Source organism: Rhinolophus sinicus, chromosome 14 (assembly GCF_057876585.1).
Source record: "Rhinolophus sinicus isolate RSI-liver-muscle chromosome 14, RSI-T2T, whole genome shotgun sequence".
NCBI lineage: Eukaryota > Metazoa > Chordata > Mammalia > Chiroptera > Rhinolophidae > Rhinolophus > Rhinolophus sinicus.
The window spans coordinates 109,672,422-109,696,004 of record NC_142514.1 but is presented as its reverse complement, the minus strand read 5'-3'; the positions used below and the strand labels follow the sequence as shown (position 1 = coordinate 109,696,004).

The 23,583-nt window shown below is 40.6% G+C and overlaps 1 protein-coding gene and 1 long non-coding RNA gene across 8 annotated transcripts in view; one reads left to right on the top strand and one right to left on the bottom strand.

The window, feature by feature from the left end:
• ARHGAP20 (Rho GTPase activating protein 20) overlaps window positions 1-18,114 on the bottom strand; it is a 153,043-nt gene extending 134,929 nt beyond the window's left edge. The window contains exon 1 of one of the 4 annotated variants that reach the window (XM_019715315.3): window positions 17,899-18,114. Coding sequence is in view for 1 of the 4 variants with exons in the window: in XM_019715312.3 (XP_019570871.3) it covers window positions 17,399-17,503 (105 nt within the window). In the remaining 3 variants the exon portion in view is untranslated. The other 3 variants (XM_019715312.3, XM_074335514.2, XM_019715314.3) reach the window with 3 other exon arrangements.
• LOC141572188 (uncharacterized) overlaps window positions 15,849-23,583 on the top strand; it is a 148,721-nt gene continuing 140,986 nt past the window's right edge. For all 4 annotated transcript variants that reach the window (XR_016018706.1, XR_012497403.2, XR_012497401.2 and 1 more), the window contains exon 1: window positions 15,849-16,960. This is a non-coding gene — a long non-coding RNA (uncharacterized LOC141572188). The remainder of the gene's footprint in view (window positions 16,961-23,583) is intronic.

Sequence of the window (23,583 nt, the reverse complement as noted above, 5' to 3'; positions counted from 1 at the left end):
GGACCTAATGGTGAGGACCATTGGTATACACTGTAATTAGAATATATTTTCTAATTACAGAAAATGTAAATGTAAATGTAAAATGTAATTAGAATATATTTTCTTAGTTATAGAATTGTCAGATATATGAGGAGTCAAATGAAGTATATCTACCTCATCTAGTGGACTCATATTCAAGAGAATGCAATCAAACCACGGGCAGAATATTATACTTATTTGAGAGCCTGTTGTTTGTACTGAGACTTACTCTACCACTAATGAGATATGCAACCCAAGGCAATCCAGTCACTTTTCTGGGCCTCTATTTCTTTATCCAGAAAATAAGAAAATTTGGACCACATAGTTTCTTAAGTACCTTCTATTTCTGATAGTCTTGTGTTAAGTGTCCAACAAAGACTCACCCTGGATATAGAAGAAAATAACCATTACATACATCACACATTCAGAATTCACAGGATTCATTTCTCTTGTAAGTAGTAAGTGTTAACAGTAGTCAGTATAATGGGAACTTAATAAATAGATTTAGGTATTAATTCATTCAAAATACACGTATCTTTTTCTTTTTTTCAAAAGTATAGCAAAACAAAGGGCCAATGGTAACTTTGAAACAAATTCACATTATCTATCAATGAATCTGTTCCTGGGCAAAAAGACTTGGATTTTCTTTTTGTTTATAACAACTGTGTGAAATACAATGCATGGGAATAGAATGAGGCTATTGATTCCTTTACAAATGTATAATGGTACAAACTTGTCAGGACAGGTAGAGGCTATGCTTGTATTAGCACAAATTTCACTGTTGTTCAGTGACAGTGAAAACTATGATTCTTTGCCTCATAGGAAACAGAAAGTAGGTTTAAAACAGTATATGTTTTCTTTGTTGGCTTAAAAATCACAATCCACAGCGTGATTTTTTCAGAATGTCCAAGAGCTTGATGTTCATTATCTAGATGACCTCATAAATATTGGATACCATTGTGAAAGTGAGTATTTTTAAAAAGGTAATAGTTTTTTCTAAATTTATAAACTACACATTAAGCTAAAAATTCAATTGCATTAATGTTTTTGGAATGATTTTCTTGATATTGCACCATTTACCTAGTCTTATGGTGCCTCCAAAACTAAGAATTTATATGAGCTAAAAAACAAACAAACATTAAGTAGCATTTGTTTATTTCTCTTCCCCCAAATAGGAAAGATGAGGAGGAGCTCGGAAAAAGTTGTAAGAGGCAATAAACAGTAATCAAATTTTAAAAACTTATTTAAAAACAAATTTTTTTAATAACAACCATTTATTAGGAAAGTATAACACGAACTCTAGAGAGAAATTAGATCTTTGATTTTCTAAGCTGTCTCCTCTGCAGCTATATTCAGTATCAAAGGCAAAAAACCTATTCTGTCAAAGAGTCAATGAATAAAAGTCATAATTGAAAATGAGAAACAAATGTCTATAGTTAATTTTTCTCTGATATTTCAATAATAACACAAAACTGTAGCAACATTACCAGCTAATCTGCAAGGTGTTTTCCACTTCTATTCACTTTTAACCAATCGGATTAACTATATAGTCAATTCCCTCTGTTCCTAGGTTGCTTCACATATTATGCTTCAGTTACAGCCTTTCGTATTATATTATTTATCTTTCTGCACCTTTTTAGAAAGCAGAAACTATATCTTCTTTCCAAACTATCTCCAATCCTTCAATAATTATGAATGGAAACTCTACTTTGTAGCAGGCCTATCTTTTCATTCCCAAAGTCTAGCACAAACTGTATAGCCAATAAATGAAGGTTTTATGTGAATTTTAAAATCCACTCATTCTCCACATCCACACCACTGTCTCCAAACACACACATACACAGAAAACAAACAAACAAACATACAAACAAACCAACCAACCTTTAAGGAAGGTTATTAGGGAAATAACCTTCCTTGTCATTAAGGAAATACAAGCATTTCCTATGGAATTGGATGTTGAGTCATTCTTGTACACGTCAAACTATATTTTTTGACATAGTGTTGACATCTACCACTTTGAGCTACATGACCAACATTTGTCTGATGATAAAGTTAATTTCTCTCCAACAAGTGATGCTGTGAGAACTGGATACTCACATGCAAAACAATGAAGCTGTACTCCTATCTCACACTATATATAAAACAATTCAAAATGAATAAAAGATCTAAAAGTAAGAGCTGAAACTATAAAAATTTTAGAAAACACAGGCAGAAATATTTGGGACCTTGAATTAGGCAACGGTTTTTTAGATATGACATCAAAAGCACAAGCAATAAAAGAAAGAAAGAACATACATTGGACATGATTGTCAAGATTAAAAACTTCTGTACATCAAAGGACACTATTAAAAAGTGAAAAGAAATCCCACAAAATGGGAAAACATTTCTGTCAATCATAAGGAATTTGTATCTAGACTATATAAAGAATTATTACCATTCAGTAAAGACAAATAAGTGAATTTTAAAGTGGGCAAAGAATCTGAAGAGATAGTTCTCCAAAGATATACAAATAGCCAATAAGCACATGAAGAGATGTTTAACATTATAAGTCATCAGGCAAATGCAAGACAAAATCATGAAATACCACTTTATACTGACCAGGATGACTGTAATAGAAAAGATACATAAATGACAATTGATGAGGCTGGGATGACTCGGACTCATACTCTGCTGGTGGAACTGTAAAATGGTGCTACCAGTTGGACAATAGTCTGGAAGTTGTGCAAATGACTAAATATAGTGAATATGTACACACAAGTACATGAATGTTTACAGTTACAGTGTTTTACACAATAGTCAAAAAGTGGAAATAATGCTAATGTCCATTAACTGATGGATGAATAAACAAAATGTGGTATATACATAAAATGGAATATTATTTGGTAATAAAAGAAGTACAGATATGTGCAACAAGATGGATGAATCTAGAAAACATTATGCTAATTAAAAGAAGCCAGTTCCAAAGGACCACATATTATATGATTTCATTTATGTGAAATTTCCAGAATAAACAAATCCATTGAAACTTAAAGTAGATTAGTCCTTGCCTGGCGTGGGGGGAGATGAGGGGATTGGGATGTGATAGTAAAGGGTACGGTAATTCTTTTCGGGGTGAGGAAAATATTTTAAAATTGACTGTAGTGATGGATGCACAATTCTGTGAATATACTAAAAGCCATTGAATTGTATACCTTAAGTGAATGAACTGTATTATATGAGAATTATATTTCAATAAAGCTGTTAAAAAGGGAAAAAAAAGCTATCAACCAAACCCCAAAACCACTGGACTCCATCCCAGCAAACTGGTTCATAGCCAGAAACTATAATTTTCTTTATTTGTATAACAATCATCTGAAGTATAATACATAAAAATGGAACTTATTTATTTGCTTTTTGTCCAACATGTTTTTGTGCTAAATGTTTGAGTGGCTGTCCATTTGAATTCCTCAGAGATCTGAGGGATATGCCCATCTGCCTATTGTGGTTTGCCACCATTCCTCCCCTGTTCCTCCAGTGCTCTACTCAGTATTTCCACATAGTAAATTGTCAATGGCTGTGTGTTAAATAAATGAATTAACACTGACTACATCTGAGAGTTTAAGGAGGTAACAGAGTGCCTATGTAGTAGGAAAATGCAGTTGTAAAAAGGTAACTGCAGGAAAAAGTTTTGTCTATTTTTTTCAGCAACTCAGAAAACACTGTTTACATAAAAATCTGTATGTAGTCTCTCATTGGAAATTTAACTTTATGTCAACCAAGAGATACAGTACTATTTTTGGAACCTCTAAATCACTCTGAATCTGGTTATTTTTAGTTTAGATTAAAGGAAAATAAAGCCTATCATAAGGAAAGAACAGGATGAAAGATTTAAGTCAGATGAACGGCAATTTTTCATACTTTGTATTTTCCAGTCACTGTATGAAGAAAAAATTTGAGCATTTCAGTTGAATTTAAGTCAAATGTGCTGAGATCACTGTCAACCACTTAAAATTAGCATAGCATTAAAATGGCTTTGAGGAAAGCTTCTAAATACTCAAGTTTCAAGTCTAGAAAAAACATTGAATCAAATTTACAAATTAGTTTACTCAAATTTGACTATTAATCCTTTTGTGGCAAAAGAATTAATTTCTTGTCTTCCCTACATCCCAGTAGCATTTATTTGTGGAGACATAACTCAAAGACACTGGCTCTGCAAGGGAATAAGACAGTTATTCTTAACCTTGCACCTTGTGCTGCTAGGTCTTATTATCACAAAAAGGTTTTGTTACTGGTGGAGTGCCCCTCTCAGGACAGAAATCAAGAGAGTAGGTGAAACGGTTTTGCTGAGAGGGAGGTTTATTAAAGTGAAAGCTTGATGCATCAGTGGGGCACACTGGGCAGAGAATGGATATGGTTCCCTGAGGCTTAGAGGCACCATGGTTTTATGGGCTCTTGGGTTGGAGACCACCCCTTCCTCTTTCCTTCTTCCACCCCAAAGTATGTTGAGGCAGGGCCTACACTGCACCTGTGCACTATACCTACATGCTACTTCATGCATAGCATGTGTCATTAGTCTCATTAGCATCTTAAATCTCTGCCTAGGGGAGTGTTTTTTATTATGATAATAAGGAAAAGTTAACTGTAGGGCAGCTCTTTTAACTAATGCACATGTATGACTTTAGAAACGTTTCCTTGGCCTGGTTATCTCTCCTGTGATTATAGTTCTGTCTGCTCATTGCCGCTTATTGGGTGGAGGATGTGGCTCAAGGTTGTTTTCCCCAGCTGCAGGCTCCAGCTACATGACCACCCTACGTGACCACCCACTGCAGTTTCAACCACTGGGTGAGTAGAAGTTTCTCACTATTGTCAATTTGGTATGTGATGAGTATGGTCTTCTCTTTATTCATAATCATCCCATCCAGAATCAATCTGAGCATTTAATTAAAACAAAGTATTATAAAAATACAAAGTACAGAACAGAGTACAGTAAAGGAATAAAAGTTCTTTTCTGAGGTTAAAAAAGAAATGTTGGGTTTTTTTTTGTTTTTTTGTTTTTTTACTTTTGGCTATCTTTCCTCTTTCTGTGAGACAATGACTTTGAAGTAAAATAATAAACATGAGAATGAATGTAATGTAGAAGAACAGGCACAGGGCTAGTAGACATTAGACCTAAATTCTGGACCCTGGTTCTATCACTTAACTTCCCAGAGTTCTCTTGTAAAATTGTTACCCAGTGACTGAGCCACAGTGCCTGTCTGAAGGTGTAAGAGGCCTGGCTGAACCTCTCCCTTGCTCTAACTCTACCTCTAAGAACAAGGAAGGCCAAGGTCAGCAGTTAAGAACTTGTCAAGAATAGCTGAAACCAGTGTAAACTAAGATGACTGTCTAAAGGACCTCCAAAAGATTTTCAAGCTCATTATAATACTCATATAATCTCTCTGCTGAATAACACACATACCATGACAGTTGACAAATGCCATGACAATGGCCATAAAGGAACATAAAGAGGGTAGAACCCTGATTCAGAGAGAAAGGCACCCTTTTCCCTGGAAAACCCATGAATATTCCTCCTACCTATTTACCTAAACCTCCCTTCATTTCTTCTATCCCATTTTAGGTACCTGTGGACAGTTAAGGGAGGAGAAGTCGTTCTGAGAGCTGTGCTCCTGCTTCTTTATTCTCTGGCCCTAGAATAAAAGCTTGTACTGTTAAAGCTCACTTTCGGGAAAAGAACCCTGCTCGGGGTCCTTGAAAAGGAGATTTCTGTCCATTGGTAACAAATGGTGACCATGGAGGGACCTGTGGCCTGATCACTCACCTCTCTATTCGGAGAAGTTACATTGGCCCTTCCTCATCCCACTACTAGGGGAGAAAGAATCAGAGACATCAGACTTTAATAGCCAATCATGGGCAAAACAAGAAGAAAGGGATGGGTGTCACGGATAAGACCCCCTGGGCTAACAGGGCTGAGGATACTCGCTTGAAACCAGGCTTATACCCAGCACAAGTTCTCTGGTTCTGTATGGATTCCGGAATTCCCTCCCTCCCTCCACAAAGGAAACAGTGACACTGCAGGAATTTCAGGCCGTTCCCTGGTGAGTGTATCTAAGGATTATTCTCCTATTGTAAAGACTATCCTCTTCCCTTTATTTCTTTCTGCCCTGTCGCTCCCTTGGGCCTTGTCCTGGCACCCATCTGCCCCGACTCAATGGGATATCACTTACTTTCCTTCTACTTCCTCCCTCCCTCTCATGACTGGACTTTCACATAACTCCCAGTCACTCTCCCTGATACTTCCTTTATGGTTCCTGTCCCTTCACACTGAGGACTCGTTCTCTCTTGAGTCACTTCCACCCATCGCTCTGTCCCCACTCCACTTTCCTTCTCCTTGGAACCTTGATTTCTCTGATTAGCCAGGAACTAACACTTTTGGCTAGCTCCCCTCCCCCCCACTCATCCTTTCCTTGTCCCTTTACCTTCCTTTATCATTTCTTTAACACGACTCTCGCTCCCTGGGGTTTTGATTCTATAACTTTCTCATGGCACCCTACACCGAGGAGTCCAGTGCCATATTCCACAAAAGACCCCCACTTCCCCAGGTCGCCTAGGCCCGCCTCCTGTCACTCAGTGTTCTTACCAATATTGCTGTTGGTATTGTCACGACCGGCCATATCACCCACTCACTCTCTGGAGCCAAGATCTAGTAGAAAAGCTCTCAACTTCATTTGGGCAGAGTTGTGGGACTTGTGTTCCTGCCAACCACCACTGAAACCCCTTGGGGAGTTGGACACAAGTCCTCAAAAAGGGCTCTTTCGTTCTTTGGTAACAAAATGACAAAACTGTCCAACCTACCAGAAAGAATAGAATTAAGATTATATATGTGAAAGTGCCCTGGCATGGAAAGCACTGTGGTAGTGTAACGTATAACGCTTTAGAGTGCATGAGGACTGTGCCTAAGTAAATACGATAGAACTCCCTTTCTATATTATTGCTGTTTATTTCTGTGCCTCCACCCCTCCCATGCACTGTGCAGTCTTCTGGAGTATCACTATAGGCCTTCAAACTGACTGGACTTTCTTCTTTGGCAAAGCCACCAATTTCCACCTCTGGTCATAATTCCCTTTCAGCAGCACCCTGGAGTAGGTAAGGTCAATCACCAATGCTTTCTCCCCCATAACCCTTCCAGGGCAGGGCTTCACTACATTTTTCACATCATGGCCCATACAAAGTGATATTATTTATACATCCCTGGCACACTATAATAAACAAAGGGGCTCTCTGGCTGCCCCAGTACCTATCCATCTGCCTGAAGCTTAAGGATTGAATGTATCAGACACAGCTATAACGACTGTGAATCTCTGCCTTACAGCAACCTCTCACTTTCCTCATGCAGAGCAGAAGAGTCTGGTGGTCAAATCCCAAAACCATAATGGTAAAAAACAGAGTGTATCAAATGAGAATAAAAAAGAGGCCCATGTCTATCCAGATTCAGACAGAGCATAACCCAGTAATGGCTACTGTTGAAGCTGAGGTTCAGGAAGGTGAATGTAGGGGTATAAGAGGAAATATGGACACCCTCCTAGGTGTAAATTAGGACACAGGTAAACAGGGAAAGCAAAAGGCCACACAGCAGCTGGGTTTTCCAAATCTTTGTAATATGAGCTGATGTGGGCACATTCCACTTTGAGAGTCCACATACTAGTGACCAGACATCCCAAAACAGGTTTTACCTTTCAGTTGTGCCATGTGACAGCTGTCTGTCAAAATTAGGTCAAGGCTGCTAAGCACAGAACTGACATGCAGTGTGATAGGGCTATTTTTGCTGTCAGATGGATAGTTCTAATCTAAACTTGCCCCAGATAAAAAAAATCAGACTGAAACAAAATTATAAAATAAACTGGGCCGAGTTGCCTACAAGCTCCATTATTGGTGGCTGACAGAAGGCAGTTTCCTCTACTCCCCTTCCAGACTCCCACAATGTAGCTAAGTCTTCCGTGAGTAAAGACAAGCTAAATATCATCCCCATCCTAGGCTGCTTCAGAAAACTGCTGCAGGTGCCATTACCAAATTGAGCATTCACCCTGCAGGCTTTCTGCACACTTCTGGACCTGTAGAACCCCAGTGGTCTAGAACACTTGCGATAACAACAGAAAGAATAAGAGAGCAAACTTCTGCTCAATGAAAGTTTATTTTAGAGGTAATCAGTCAGCTCAGGCTGCTATAACAAAATAACAGACTGGGTGGTTTAAACAACAGACACATTTCTCACAGTTCTGGAGACTGGGAAGTCCAAGGTCAAGGTGCCAGCAGATTGGGTTCTTGGCGAGGGTCTCCTTCTTGGTTTGTAGACAGGTGACTCCTTGCTGTATCCTCACATGAGGGACAGAGAGAGACAGAGCGAGGAAGCTCTCTGGGCATCTAATACCATCATGAGGGTTCTGCCCTCATGGCCTCCTTTAACCTAATTATCTCCCAAACTGCCCATCTCCAAATATTATCATACTGGGGATCAGGGCTTCAACATATAAGTTTGCAGGGGACACAAACATTCAGTCTACAACAGAGGTTTTTGCCACATCCTCTGGAGACATGTGGGGTATGAGTCATGAAACTCTACTAAATCACAATGATAAAATGCACATATAGTTCCTCAAAGCACTGTGTATATGAGTGTATATACATATAGGTATGTATATAATTCATAACATGTTTTTGTGGCACTTGAAACCTCATATATTTTCAGTTACTGATAATTTCTAGGAAGGCAAGCTTTATAATCACATATTTTTGTTAAGTTGTATGTGGTCCTATAAAGCACAAGATATCTTTACTTTGAAAAGAACAGCTACAAGTCCTGGATGGCAGAATAAACACTGTGAAAGAATTCAGACACCTAAATTACTGAAGTTGGAGGTTGCATTTTCTGCAGGTACTATCAGCTGTCTCACTTCTCCCAGTCTATTGACCATGTTCCACCTTTTGTCCTGCAGACCTTTCACCAAATCATAACCTGGGAAAATGCTGAAACCACAGGGAGTGATAAATTAGTTCACAACAATCTTCACTTCAACCAAAAGCAACAACTGCACTATTTAAGTATCTGGGACTTGCGAATTTTCAGTCTGTAAGTTACAACTTTCAATTTTAACTTGGAGGGCTCAACATTCAAAACTAATAATTTCACAAATGTGAAGGAAGAAAAGACTGCCCTTAACTATCATTTTATAAAAAATACAATAGAGTCACAAAAATTAATTTTTCTTTTGCTATGTTAAAATGCACTATTATGTTCACATTTTAAGTAAAATTAACTATAAAAGCAAGAGTTTTCTCCTACACTCAAGATTCATGATATAAAATGTTTACTGAATTGAGAAATTTTCAACTGGGTTTCCCTTATACATTATTTTCCATGGTGGAATCACCTAATGCATACAATTCAATATACCTCTACATAATTTTCAAATACAGTTTTATGAGTTTGGAGAATATGCCAAGCTTTCCAACACAAAGCAAGACAGATATCAGTGTGAAAAGCAGGCCTGGCTGAAGGGCTCCTGAAATAGAAATGCCTTACATAAAACATCTGAAAATGACAGATACCAACTCATAAAAATCACAAATTTCCAAAATAATTAGACGAATGATTGTGTCATTGTCACTATTAGTTAATATTTACTGGACTCCCTAATTTTTTGTGTCAACTTGACTGGCTATGGGATAGCCAGGTTAAAAAAAAAACAAAAACATCATTTCTGTCTGTGAGGGTATTTCTGGATGAGATTAGCATTTGAATTGCTGGATTCAGTAAAGCAGATTTCCCTCCCCAAAGAGGGTGGGCATCATCCAATCCCTTGAGGGCCTTTCTAGAACAAAAAGTGGAGGAAGGAGGAAGTCTCTCCTTCCCTCCACCCCTCACTGTTGAGCTGGGATGTCTCATCTCACCTTTTCTCGCCCTTAAGAAAAGATGGTGGTAAATGACACCACTGGCTTTCCTAAGTCTCCAGCTTGCAGATGGCAGATAATGGAGCTTCTATTGGTCTGTTTCTCTGAAGAACCCTGACGAACACATTTACCCACTGGCAACTGTGAACATAGCATTCAGTGTAGATGGAGAGGGTAGAGACTGCTCCCCAAAGAATAAAATCACTTCTCTGGAGAAAAACTTCTCAAATATGCTTTTCCCAGCTGGTTATATACAATTCAAATCTACTCTTTCCCACATCTTATATTACAAATAATAAATACATCTATAGTCTAGTTGGAAAGAAAAATAGATATGGAAGATCTGCGTTCAAATTCCAGACCTGCTGCTTACTACCTGTAGCCTTGGCAGGGCTTAGTTCCTTCCTTATAAATTATTGTTTGTGATACCTACCTCATATAATTGATGTGTATTATATATAGTTAGGTGTTCACTTAAAGAGGTTTCTAAAACTTCCTTTACTATTCCATAAATTACAAACAGTAAACTCTTGTCTTTTTGCTCAAGTTGCTACCTTATAATATTTGGTATTTATAACCTTCAAGCGTGACTGCTTTGAAGGAGTATATTATAGACTGAATATTTATGTACCCTCAACATTCATATGTTGAAGCTCTAACACCCAATATAATGGTATTAGAAGGTAGGGCCTTTGGGAGGTAATTAGGTTTAGATGAGGTCATGAGAGTGGTGCCCCTATGATGAGATTAGTGCCCTTATAGGAAGAGACCACAGATATCTAGCTCTATCTCCATCTCTCTCCCCTCCTCTGCCCACTCCCCCCACCCCTCCAAAGCAAAAATATGATCAACTGCAAGAAGAGGGCTCTCACCAGGAAATGAATTAGCTGGCATCCCGATCATGGGAATTCACAGCCTCCCGAACTATGAGAAATAAATGTCTGTTGTTTAAACCACATAGTTTATGGTATTTTGTTAAGGCAGCCAAAATTGAATAAGAAAGACAGCATTCACTTATTTGCATATAAATATTCCATATTAAATTCAAAGAAATGAAGCTTTTTATTGCTTTACACTCACTTTCACCTGGTAAAAGATACTAATGGTTTCTGTACTTTTTTTGAAAGTGTTTTCATATACTTTCTTCTTTTGACAAATTAAAAATAACCTTGTGAGATATACAGGATATGGAGTATTACTCCCATTTTACAAAGAAACATAGTACAGTCAGAAGTTCAGAGTTCACACCAATGACCATTTCTGATCAATCTAATTCAGTCTTTAATAATTCCAGACTCCTCTCAGCCCAAACAATCTCATGTGCCTGATTTTATGTAATTTACTTTGTGAATTACACCACAAAAAGACTCAGTAGGATACTGGCTTAACCATGGGCATAATATTTTTCTTAGTATTAACGAGTAAAACTAAAGCTTACTCACCAAGATGTTTCATTCAAACCCCAGCACAAGATATATACATGGTCAAAGTCTGTTCTTGCGGGTGTTCTACCATGATCTGCTATAAACAGATTTAGACCCAGAGAATGTAGACAAAAAAGACAGAATGAAGTGTACAACAGCAGCTGCCACATTTAAAAATGTTGGAGCTATTTTAAAATCCTTTGCTTTGATTTACTTTTCCTGTCTGTCTCTCTTCCCTATCCCAACACCCATTTTATTTGGTTATTTTGTATTCTTTTGAAGAGCCTCAGTGCTGAAAAATCTTTGGTTTTGGAAATAGTTAAATCATCTGACTAGTAAGTAAAGGTGGCTGTACCAACTGGTGATTCTGTTTGAGGTTAAAATAATAAATGTGGCAATAAAATAAAGAGACTGATTTCTTATACATCATCTACAAACTAGCTCCTCAAACACATAATGCTCTTTCCTACCTTAGGACCATTGAACAATTGCTCACAGTTCTTGGAATCTTTTTATGGTACTATGCTCTTTTTCACCCATAAAAGAGTTAAGCATCACTGAAAAGAAGCCTTCCCTGAACACCCTCATGCTAGAGTGGTCTCGCTCCATATCCACATTTATCTAAATCAGTGTCATGTTTGTTTCTTTAATAATAGTTATCACTGTTTATTCTAAAATGATTATTGTTCTTATCTCTTCCCCTCAACCTGTCCAATACAGTACCCACTAGATAACATGTGGCTATTTAAATTTAAATTGAAATGCATTACAATTAAATAAAATTAAATAAAAAATGGCATATCAGATTTCATGAAAATTAAAAACTCTGTTCTTTGAAAGACACTGTTAAGAAAATAAAATCACAAGCCACAAAATGGGAGAAAAACATTTACAAAGCACATATATAATTCAAGACTTTAACTCAGAATATATAAATAAATCCCAAAACTCAATAATAAGAAAACTAACAACCCAATTAAAATTGGGCAAAATATTTGAAGAGGCACTTCACTAAAGATAACATATGGATGACAAGTAAGCACATGAAAAGGTGCTCAGCATCATTAGTCATTAGGGAAATACAAATCAAAACCATAATGAGGTACCACTTTTTACCTTTTAGGATGGCTATAATAAAAAAGAAAGATAATAAGTGCTGGTGAAGATGTGGAGAAACTGAACTTATACACTGCTGATGGGAATATAAAACCACTTTGGAAAATAATTTGACAGTTTTATAAAAAATTAAACATACATTTAAAATATGACCCAGCCATTCAACACCTAAATAATTACCTCAGAGAAATGGAAGCATAAGTCCATAGAAAGCCTTGTACATGAATGTTCACATCAGCTTTATGTGTATAGCCAAAATCTGGAACCAACCCAAATACCTATTAATAGGTGAATGGATAAACAAACTGGTTTATTCACATGGTGGAATACTACTCAGCATGAATGAACTACTAATACACACAAAAACAGGGATGAATCTCAAAATAATTTTATTGCATTAGAGAAGCCAGACAAAAAAGAATACACAGTATGATTCCATTTATGTAAAATTCTTGAGAATGCAAATTAATCTATAGTTGCCTAGGAATGGGGAGGGAACAAAGGGATTAAAAAGGGACATGAGGAAACTTTGGGGGATAATGAATATGTTCATTATTTTGATTGTGGTGATGGTTTCACAGGTGTATACATATGGCAAAACTTACTGATTTACATAATTTAAATATGTAGTTCATTGTATGTCAATTATATCTTAGTGAAGCTGTTGAAATTTTTTTAGTTCCTCAGTTGTATCAGCCACATTTCAAGTGCCCAGAAGCCACGTGTAGCTAATGGCTATCAAATTGGACATTATAAAGGGCAGTTCCATCATCACAGAAAGTTCTAGTTAACAGTGATGCTCTAGACCAGAGGTCAGCAAACTATACCCCAGGGACCCACACTACCTGTTTTCTATATAAAGTTTTATTGGAACACAGCTATGCACATTCATTTATATATTGTCTCTGGCTGCTTTAGCACTACAATGGCAGAGTGGGTAGCTGCAACAGAGACCTTATGGTCTATAAGCCAATTATTTACTATCTGGCCCCTTAAGACAAGGTTTGCTGATCCTGCTCTAAAGCATAAACTCTGAACACAAGGGGCCATATCTGTCCTGTTCACTGCTGTATGTGACTAATATATAGCACTGTCCTAGGCACTGAGGAGGCAGCCTTGAACAATACACAAAAGGTCCCTATTCTCATTGTTTTCACAATCTGGTGAGAAGTTCCAGTAACATAACAAGGAAGTAAATAAGAAAATATCAGGCTGAATCAGCATGACTGCTAAGATGAAAATAAAACAGAAATTGTAGAGATGATTGGGGTGACTTCCACTTACGTAGTCAGGACAGGCCTCTAGGAGGACCCGAGATCTGAACAATACGAAAGAGTCAACATTGCAAATACCTGTGGTAGAAGCAGAGGGAATAGGAAAACCAAGGCTTCAGAATAGGAATGAATTTGATGACTTGATGTTTGAAAAAGAAGGCCCATGTGGCTGGAGAATATACAAACAAGGCGGAAAAGGTAGATGAGTCTTGGAGAAGTAAAGAGGGCTAAGAGAAAGAGTCTGAATTTTATTCTAAATACGATGGAAAGCCACTACAGGATTTTAAGCAGGTGAGCAACATGATCAATTTACATTTTTAAAGATTTCTCTGGTACAGCTAAATGGAGACTGGGTCAGGGAAGGGTAAGAAAGGTGTTAAGACAAGTTAGGGAGTTATTACAAAGATACAAGTGAAAGATGGCAGTGGTTTGGCTTGGATTATGGTAAGCCATGGTAGCAGTAGAGATGAAATGGAGAAATTCAAGATATGTTTTGAAGTGATATTTGACTGGCTTTCTGATGGTTGTTGTAGAGTGAGGAAATGAAAATAAATCCCAGATTTTTGGCTTGAAAAACTGGGACACAGTACTATGAATTACAGATATGGGGGAAAGTACAAACAATAAGAGCTAACATTTATTGAGAGCTTATTATATGTCAATATCACTCAATTTCACATTTAATTTTCCCAATAATCTTGAGGAGGTAGGTATTTTCATTTTACAAAGAGGAAACTGAAAAGGTTTACTTAAGTCAGAAAGCTAGAACCAATACAATGGAGACTTGAATCTAAGTCATCACTCTCTAAATTTCACCCCATTATATAAAACTGCCTCTTTGACAGTAGTTTCTGGGAATACGAACTATATTCTAGGCAATGGCGGTACCACTGGGTTAACAGACTCTCAGGGTGAGTAATGTGAATGATGCCATTGTTTTCTTAAGTCTTATTATTTAAGATCATCTTATTTTCACAGAGTGCAAGGTATAATTGTCATCTATACTTTCTCCAGTATTATGTCTTTGATTCCCAATTTACAAATGAGAAAACTGAAACAAGTGATTTTTCTCAAGACCATAGAGCCAGAACTAAAAGCCAAGTGAACTTATTCTAACAGTGGTCTGGCCAATAAACTTGCCTTTAAAATTTTGACCACTCAGTAAGAAACACATTTTACATCACTGCCCAAAATACACATACATATATGAAACAGACCAAAAAAAATTATACAAAACAGCTCTTACCCTTACTAATGTACTAATACTTTCTTTTCTATTTCCTTTTTTAAAATATTGATTGTATCTGGCAATTTAAACATTGACCCAAGCCTTAGTAATTAACATTACAACCTCATAAGTAAACTTATTTTTAGAAATGTCTCATGACTCACTACGACTACCAAGACCAAAAAGGCAAAATGAAATACAAAAAAGATCAATCTGGTGAATATTTGGGATACACGAAGACTGGTTCATAAGAGCACAAATGGAAATGATTCTATGAGCTACACGTTGGAAATATTTTATTACTTTCTATTGCCAATATGGAGGTCTGAAATCAGATTTGCCTTTAATATTTAAAATAAGCAGAGATGCACTTTTCTGGAAGAATATTAAAAGCAAAGAAAACAGTTCTTCAACTTCACCCTTACCCCAAAGGAGTAAAAAGCTGTAGAAAGACCAGACTGGCAAAATCTATTTCCTTAAAAAAAAAAAAAGGAAAAGGAAAAGACTAGATTGGTAATGTAACAACCCATTATGGTTTATAATGAAGGACAGCATCTTAAGGGCAATGGCTTAAGATGCAAAGCATTTATTGGATAAGTACTACCTTATAATGATCAAGCCACTCTAATGCTTTGTCCCTTTGCCAGTATACCCGTAGGTAAGCTTAATTACGCTTAGTAAAAAAGGAAGAGAACTGTTCAAGAATATAAATCTTTGATTTTTCCTAATTCCTTAAGTTTACAAGGATAAACATTGCTTTAAAATCTATGTCAATTAGTGAACATTCATTTACCTTCCCAAATGTAGTGCTAATCTGTAAATTCTCATTCCCTCCCTCCCTCCTCTCCTCCCTCCCTCCGTCTCTCTCTCTGCATTTCTGAATCTCTGAAGGGGAAAAGCAACAAGGACAAACCGAAGCCTCAGTACATCAAAGGCTGAGCTGGCACTACAGCTGATACATCAACAAGTTCACTCCTAGATGGCTCTGCGACACGGTCAAGGTCCTTGGGAGCTCACCTACTCCTCTATACTCGGCGCACCGATCTCACCTCTTCAAACAGACCTCTAGCCAACCCAGAATGCTGGTGGGAGGAGTAGTGAAAGGCAGTAAGATCCGGACAAGCAGGGAGGCTGAATGACCCTTTAAGGCTCTAATGATATCAATGTAAAGCATCAAGATATTATTTTTTTATTTTAAAGAAAAGATCCCTCTAATCCCAAATTTGTTTCCAGAGAAGCTGGAAGGGCATCACCAGGACACAGCAAAAACGGCCAAATATCAGAAGGTCTTGTGGGGAGGGGAGAAGCGAGAGCAGACATAGCTAGAAACACCCAAATCAATTCCTCAGAGAGCAGCAGAGCCTGGCCGCTGGCGGCCACGTGCACTTGCTAAGAGAACCGTTCCAAAGAAACCCGACCCGATCGGAATCAGCACGCCGCACCGCGGCTGCGTTTATCGAATGGAACGCTACAAGTTGTTGCCGGCGTTCCTCCTCCCTACTTTGACAGGGAAACACGCACGCCACCCCCATGCCTACTGCGACACCCCGACCCCTTTCCAGCTCCGCCATGTCCCGAGGGCTAGGGGATGAGCGCAGGGCGACCTTGGCTCTGACGACCCTCAACCGCAGGCTACCAGCCCCACCCAGCCGGGTTCTAGGCCGAACCAAACCTCCCTGTCCCCGCAGTGTCGACTGTTAGCAATCCCAAGCATGCCTACAAGTCTGACCACCACCTCGGAGACCCCGAGTCATTCCGGGAGCGTCGCGCTGGGCGCAGGAACGCTACCCCACCCCCCGTTACCCCTCCCCACCCAATCCAAATACCGCTGAGCTGCTGCGCGGCCGAGTCCAGCTGAGGGGGCTGAGCCCTGCGGGCGCAGCAGCCCGGCTGCCTACCTTCCTCAGCGCGGGTTGCCGCGCTCGACCAGACGCCGCCAGCCTTGATGACCTCGGAGCTGAACCCGTCAAGAGACAGTGAGCACCCGGGGGACCTCGGGGGCTGGGGGGGACCTATAGGCCGAGCACCCGAAGGGGCGAGGGAAACGCGATGCCCCAATCCGGGACCTCGCGCTCCAGCTGGGGAGCGGGGCTGCCTGTGGACCCCGCAGCGGATGGAGACCGGGAGGGAGGCTGCTGGGTCCGCTCCGAGAGTGATTACGACTCTAGACGCGAAGAGCCCGGGGGTGCCGGGGTGGTTTGGGATGGTGCCGCTGGGCGTGAGGGCGACGAAGGCGGGAATGCCCAAGGACTAACGCACCGGGCCGCGAGCCTCGAGCGTTAAATCCTCGCGGCATGCGGCTTGCGCACCGCAGTGGCGGGCGCGGAAGGTGCACGCGGGGAGCGGGTCTGCTGCTGCGGCGGCGACTGCGGCGGCGGCGGCGGCGGGCGCGGGGCCCTGCTCAGCGTCCTCACCTTCTTGGTGCCGGGGCCTCCTGCGATCCGAGACACTCCTGTCAGGGAGGAGGAGCGCCCCGGCTGCCCCCCTAGAGTCTCTTGCTGGGGAGACATCGCTTCCATGAAGAAGACTTTCAAGCAAATCCCAGACCTGGAGGCTATGCGGTCATGTCCGCAAGACCGTGGCCGGAGGGGCAAGGACGCGCGGGGCAAAGGCTGCCGCCGCGGTCAAGCAGGGAGTGGGGCACGGGGTGCGGGCAGCGCGCCTCCCGTCGGGGCCATGAACCGCCGCCCGTGCTCGGTACCGCAGGCTGGAAGCAATTGCAGCGGCGACCGCCGGTCCGCGCCGCGGCTAGCGCCGCCTCAGGCCCGCCCTCTTAGCGCTGGGCTCCCGGTGCGGGGACCCGCCCCCGGCCGCCCTCCTCCCGCCACGGCCCTCCCCGCGGCAGCCCTGGCCTGCAGTGCGCCGGGCCCGGCGTCTTTCTATATATATGTTAGGGCACAGGCGACCGACTGACCTTCTGAATCCGACACTCCGAGTGGGTTCAGCCCAAAGGAGCTCACGGGTTTGTGTCATGAACCAGGGCCTCTAGCGCGCCTCTCCCGCCGCCCAGCCCACTAGCACCGACCCCATCCCTTCCCGCGCTGCGCCAGTGGGAGGAAAACGCCGCTGCAGCGCGTTCATCCGCGCAGCTGTGGCGACTTCAGCCTGAACCAAGGAGTTGCAGTGATTCCTGCCTCGCTTTCAGCGGACTGCAGAGGGGTCTCCCCACCCCCGTTTCCACCCCCACTCCGGAGGCCTCAGGATGGAGTTGCACGTCGCAGAGTGCTGCGGCTGTACAAATTTGGACGCCCACAGCATCGCCTGACCTCTTGTGCAATCCTAAACGTTAGCCTGGCCGGGTCACCCTCCTTGGCTTCTGCAGCCATCAGTCAGCAGCCCCTGCACAATTTGCACCAGCGGTTTCCGCTGTCTGCCGGCGGCAGAGACCCGAGCATTCCAAACGTGAAAACGCACTGAAGGAAAATGTAGGCAGAGAGAGGGCTCTGAAATTTGGCTTAGCTATTGAGCAGGCTACAATATGTGGAAATGTTTATCAGATATCTGCACTTAGAGCATAACTTCCTGTCAGCTCAAATAGTGGCAAATTTTTTTTTAAGGCCAAAGAATAATCAGAGGGAGGGGATTTGGAACCGCCCCGGGTTGAGTTGAGTGTTGCTGCACTTTGCAGGACTGGATGACTTGTGCGGTAGATTCGGTAGGTGGCATTCTTCCCTTGGAGTCAGGACTACAGAAGGCGAGGATTAGTGGTGAAGGACACCGCTCTATGATAACGAGGTTGTTGAAGGAGGTTTGTTTTCGTGGTGAGAAAAAAAAGATCAAGGTTCCTGCCTGGTTGGGCTGTTATCAGGACAGGTTGTAGAAGAATAGGGCTCTGGCAGGCTCTGTTCCAAGCAGGAGATGCTGTCCAAAATATACACACACCCACACACCACCACAACCACCAAACCCCAGAATTGTTTATTGTGGAAGTAATGGGGAGAAAATGTTCCAGCCCATTTGAAGCCTTGTCCACATCACATTGTTTAAAGTAGGCTTGCAGGGTCTTTATAAATCATGCGTGTATATATAATTATATAAATCGGGCTAATATAGAAGAAATATGTATATATTTATATAGAAATATAAAGAAATATATATTATATACTATATATATAATATATATACACAATTTTTCAGGGTAACCCCCTTTTTGCTGCTTAGCCCCATGTACAGTGACAGGATTTTGCACCCACCATAGAAATTATCGTGAATTTTACACTGCAGAGGGCATTACAGTTTCTCTCATTACTGCTTGAAGTCATCCTATTATGATTCTTATCAATAATGGATGATCCCAATTTTCTTTACTGTGCTTGATTTTTAAAATTTATTTATTTATTTTCAATTATAGCTGACAGCCAACATTATGTTAGTTTCAGGTGTACAACATAGTAACAAGACATTTACATAATTTAGGAAGCAATCCCCCTATTAGTTTAGTACTCGCACTATACATACTGTGTTTCCCGGAAAATCAGACCTAGCCGGACAATCAGCTCCAATGCGTCATTTGGAGCAAAAATTAATATAAGACCCGGTGTTTATTATATTATATTATATTATATTATAGTATAGTATAGTATAGTATAGTATAGTATAGTATATTATATTATATTAAGACTGGGTCTTATATTATAGTAAAATAAGACCGGGTCTTATATTAATTTTTGTTCTAAAAGATGCATTAGAGCTGATTGTCCGGCTGGGTCTTATTTTCAGGGAAACACAGTAGTCACTACAATATTATTGACTATAGTCCCTATGCTGCACTCTACATCCTCTTGACTATTTTGTGACTACCAATTTTTACTTCTTAATCTCTTCACCTTTTTCATCCACCCATTAATATGTCCTCTTTGGAGAAATGTCTATTCAGATCCTCTGTCCATTTTTTAATTGGATTGTTTGTTTTTTGGTATTGAGTTGTATGAGTTCTTTATAAATTTTGGATATTAACCCCTTATCATATGTATCATTGGCAAATATCTTCTCCCATTCAGTAGGCTGTCTTTTCATTTTGTTAATGGTTTCCTTTGTTGTGCAAAAACTTTTTAGTTTGATATAGTCCCACTTGTTTATTTCTTCTCTTGTTTCTCTTGCCCAAGGATACAGATCAGAAAAAATATCACTAAGGGCAATGTCAGTGAGTTTACTGCCTATATTTTCCTCTAGGAGTTTTATGGTTTTGGTCTTACATTTAAGTCTTTAATCCATTTGGAGTTTATTCTTGTATATACCGTGTTTCGCCCCCAAATAAGACCTAACTGGAAAATAAGCACTAGCATGATATTTCAGGATGACATCCCCTGAATATAAGCCCTAATGTGTCTTTTGGAGCAAAAATTAATGTAACAGCCAGTCTTATTTTCAGGGAAACATGGTAGTATAAGAAGGTGGTCCATTTTCCCTTGATTTTGCATGCATCTGTCTAGTTTTTCCAACACCATTTATTGAATAGAGTGTCTTTACCCAACTGAATGTTCTTGCTTCCTTTGTCATAGATTAAATGACCATGTAGATATGAGTTTATTTCTGGGCTTTCTATTCTGTTTCATTGATCTGTATGTCTGTTTTTAATGTCAATACCATGTCATTTTGATTACTATATCCTTGTAGTATAGTTTGCTGTTGGCAGCATGATACCTCTAATTTTGATCTTCTTTCTCAAGATTGCTTTGGCTAGTCAGGGTCTTTTGTGGTTCCGTATAAATTTTAAGAATTTTTTTTCAGTTCTATGAAAAATACCATTGGTATTTTGATAGGGATTGTATTGCATATATAAGTTACTTTGGGTAGCATGGATATTTTAACAATCTCAATTTTTCTTATCGAACAGCATGATATATGCTTCCATTTATTTGTATTTTCTCCAATTTTTTTCTTCCATGTCATGTAATTTGCCAAGTCTTTTGCCTTTTTTGGTTAAATTTATTCATATATACCAGGGGTGCCAAAAAATGTATACACATTTTAAGAGATGGTCAGCGTTGCTCAAGCAGTAGTTCACCATAATCAGAAGTGTCTGGATGCTGATGGTAACCACTTTGAGCACCTCCTGTAATTACAGAAGTCAAACGTGACTTGTATTCATTCTTTTGTTATTCATATTTATGTCAACCCCCTGCCCCCTTCTTAAAGAAGTCCCTTTAACATTTCTTGTAATTCTGGTTTAGTGGTGATGAATTCCTTTAGCTTTTTCTTGTCTGGGAAGCTCTTTATCTCCCTTCAATTTTAAGTGATAGCCTTGCTCTATAGAGTAGTCTTGGTTGTAGGTCTTTTCTTTTCATCACTTTGAATATTTCATGCTAATCCCTTCTAGCCTGCAATCAACTGACAGTATCATGGGTGACTGTCAGATGACTCCTTTGTAGGTGACTAACTGCCTTTCTCTTGCTGCTTTTAAGATTCTCTTTGTCTTTCACCTATGTCATTTTAATTATGATGTGTCTCTGAGTGGACCTCTTTGGGTTTATTTTGTTTCATACTCTCTATGCTCCCTGGAATTGTAAGTCTATTTCTTTTGCCAGATTAGGGAAGTTTTCAGTCATTATTTCTTCAAATAGGTTCTCAATCTCTTGCTCCCTCTCTTCTCCTTCTGTTGTCCCTATTATGCAAATGTTGTTATGCTTGACATTGTCCCAGAGGTCCCTTAAACTATCTTCATTTATTTTTGTTTTCTTTTTGGTGTTATGATTGGGTGTTTTCTGCTACCTTTTCTTCCAAGTTTCTGATTTGATCCTCTGCTTTATCTAATCTCCTGTTGATTCCTCTTAGTGCATTCTTCATTTCAGTTATCATATTCTTCATTTCCGACTGGTTCTTTTTTTATGGTTTCTATGTCCTTTTTAAGCTTGCTATCTCTTTGTTGAAGTTCTCACTGAGTTCCTTGAGCATCCTTATAACTAGTATTTGAACTCTGTATCAGGTACATTGCTTGCCTCCATTTTGTTTAGTTCTTTTTCTAGAGTTTTCTCTTGTCTTTTTATTTGTGACATATTTCTTTGTTTCCTCATTTTGACTGCCTCTCTATTTTTGTTGGTATGTACTAGGTAGATCTGTTACATCTCTTGCTGGATGGCCTTATGTAGTAGGTGCCCTGTGGGGCCTAGTGGTGCAGTCTCCTTGGTCATCGGAGCTCGGTGGTCCAGGTGTGTCCCTTTTGTGGGTTGTGTGAGCCCTTCTATTATAGTTGAGCCTTGATTGCTATTGACACGTTAGTGGGTGGGATTGACCCTCAGGCTTACTGATTGAGGATTGGCCATGACCACTGTGTATGAGCTGCTAGGCAGGGGCCAACCCCACAGGACTGGATTCACCCCAGTGGGCTCTGGTGCCTGCCGAGATCAGCCTTTGGGGGTGCTCTTTGTATAGTTAATCACGTGGTGTTGTGGTGTGGTCTGAAGCTGATCACTGAGTGTTTTGGTTGGCGTCTCTTGGCAAGGGCTCTCGTGTAGGCCAAGGTCCACTGCTGCCTGTGATGGGCTTGGGACTACCTCATAGGAGCTATAAAGTGATGTGTGCTTGGTTGCTGCTTGTGCTAGTCCTAGAGGTGTGCAGGAGAGGCCATGCTTGTAACCGAAGCTTGCTGCCACCAGGATTGGGACTTGAGCAGCTCAGAAAAGGCCCAGGGCACCTGAGGCCTGCCATTTCCTGCTGTCTGTCTGTAAGGCTCAGCCTTGGAGAGTAGGTGAGTTGGGTTAAGTGGGGCTTAAGGGAGTCACCAGGGTGGGGTGAGTAGTGTTCACCAAGTAAATGCAGATTCAGATTTGGTGCCAGTGTTGAGCCTGGGGTCACTCAAAAGGTTCAGAGCACAGTGAGGCCAGCCACTGCCCACCTGAGGTCCATGGACCCAAGAGTTGTCCAAGAAAGTCTGCAGCGAGGGCCAATACTGGCTGCTGCCTAGTTACCAAAAAAGTTTCCAGCAGTACATGAGTTGGGAGGGGCAGGATTCCAGGGAGTCACTAGGGTGGAGTCAGCAGATTTCACCAGGCCAATGAGATTTTGCTATGTTGTGGGAGGGCTTGACACAAGAAGAAGGGGTTCTGCATTCTGGCTACACAGGAAGAGGTCTCAACAGGGATAATGGCGGCTGTCTGTCCAGTCCTCAACCTGTGGCCACTCAACTCAGTCTCTCCCTATTTATCTCTGGCACCTCCCAAGCCATTGTCCGTCCTCCAGAGCCAGGGTGAGTCCCGGGAGTAAGAGAATCTTTTTGCGGGACCTTTGAGTGGAATGCCTGATTTTCTTACAGCTTTCCATGTCACCTGGACAGATGGAATCCCCACTGAATTTCACAGCCAGATGTTGTAGGGGTTCCTTTTCTTGGCACTGTGGGGCTAGAATCTTTCAATCTTCAGGGGGGACCCCTGCAGGTGAGATATTCCTCCCGATTCTCAACTGCCACACATGGGTGTGGGACCAGCCCGTGTTGTGTCTCTGCCCCTCCTGCTAGTCTCAACGTGACCTCTTATTTATATCCTTAGTTATAGGACTTCTGTTCAGCTAGTCTTCAATGGTTCTCCAGGTTGATTGTTCTATAAGTTAGTTGTAATTTTAATGTGATCATGGGAAGTGGCAAGCACAACGTTTGCCTACTTTG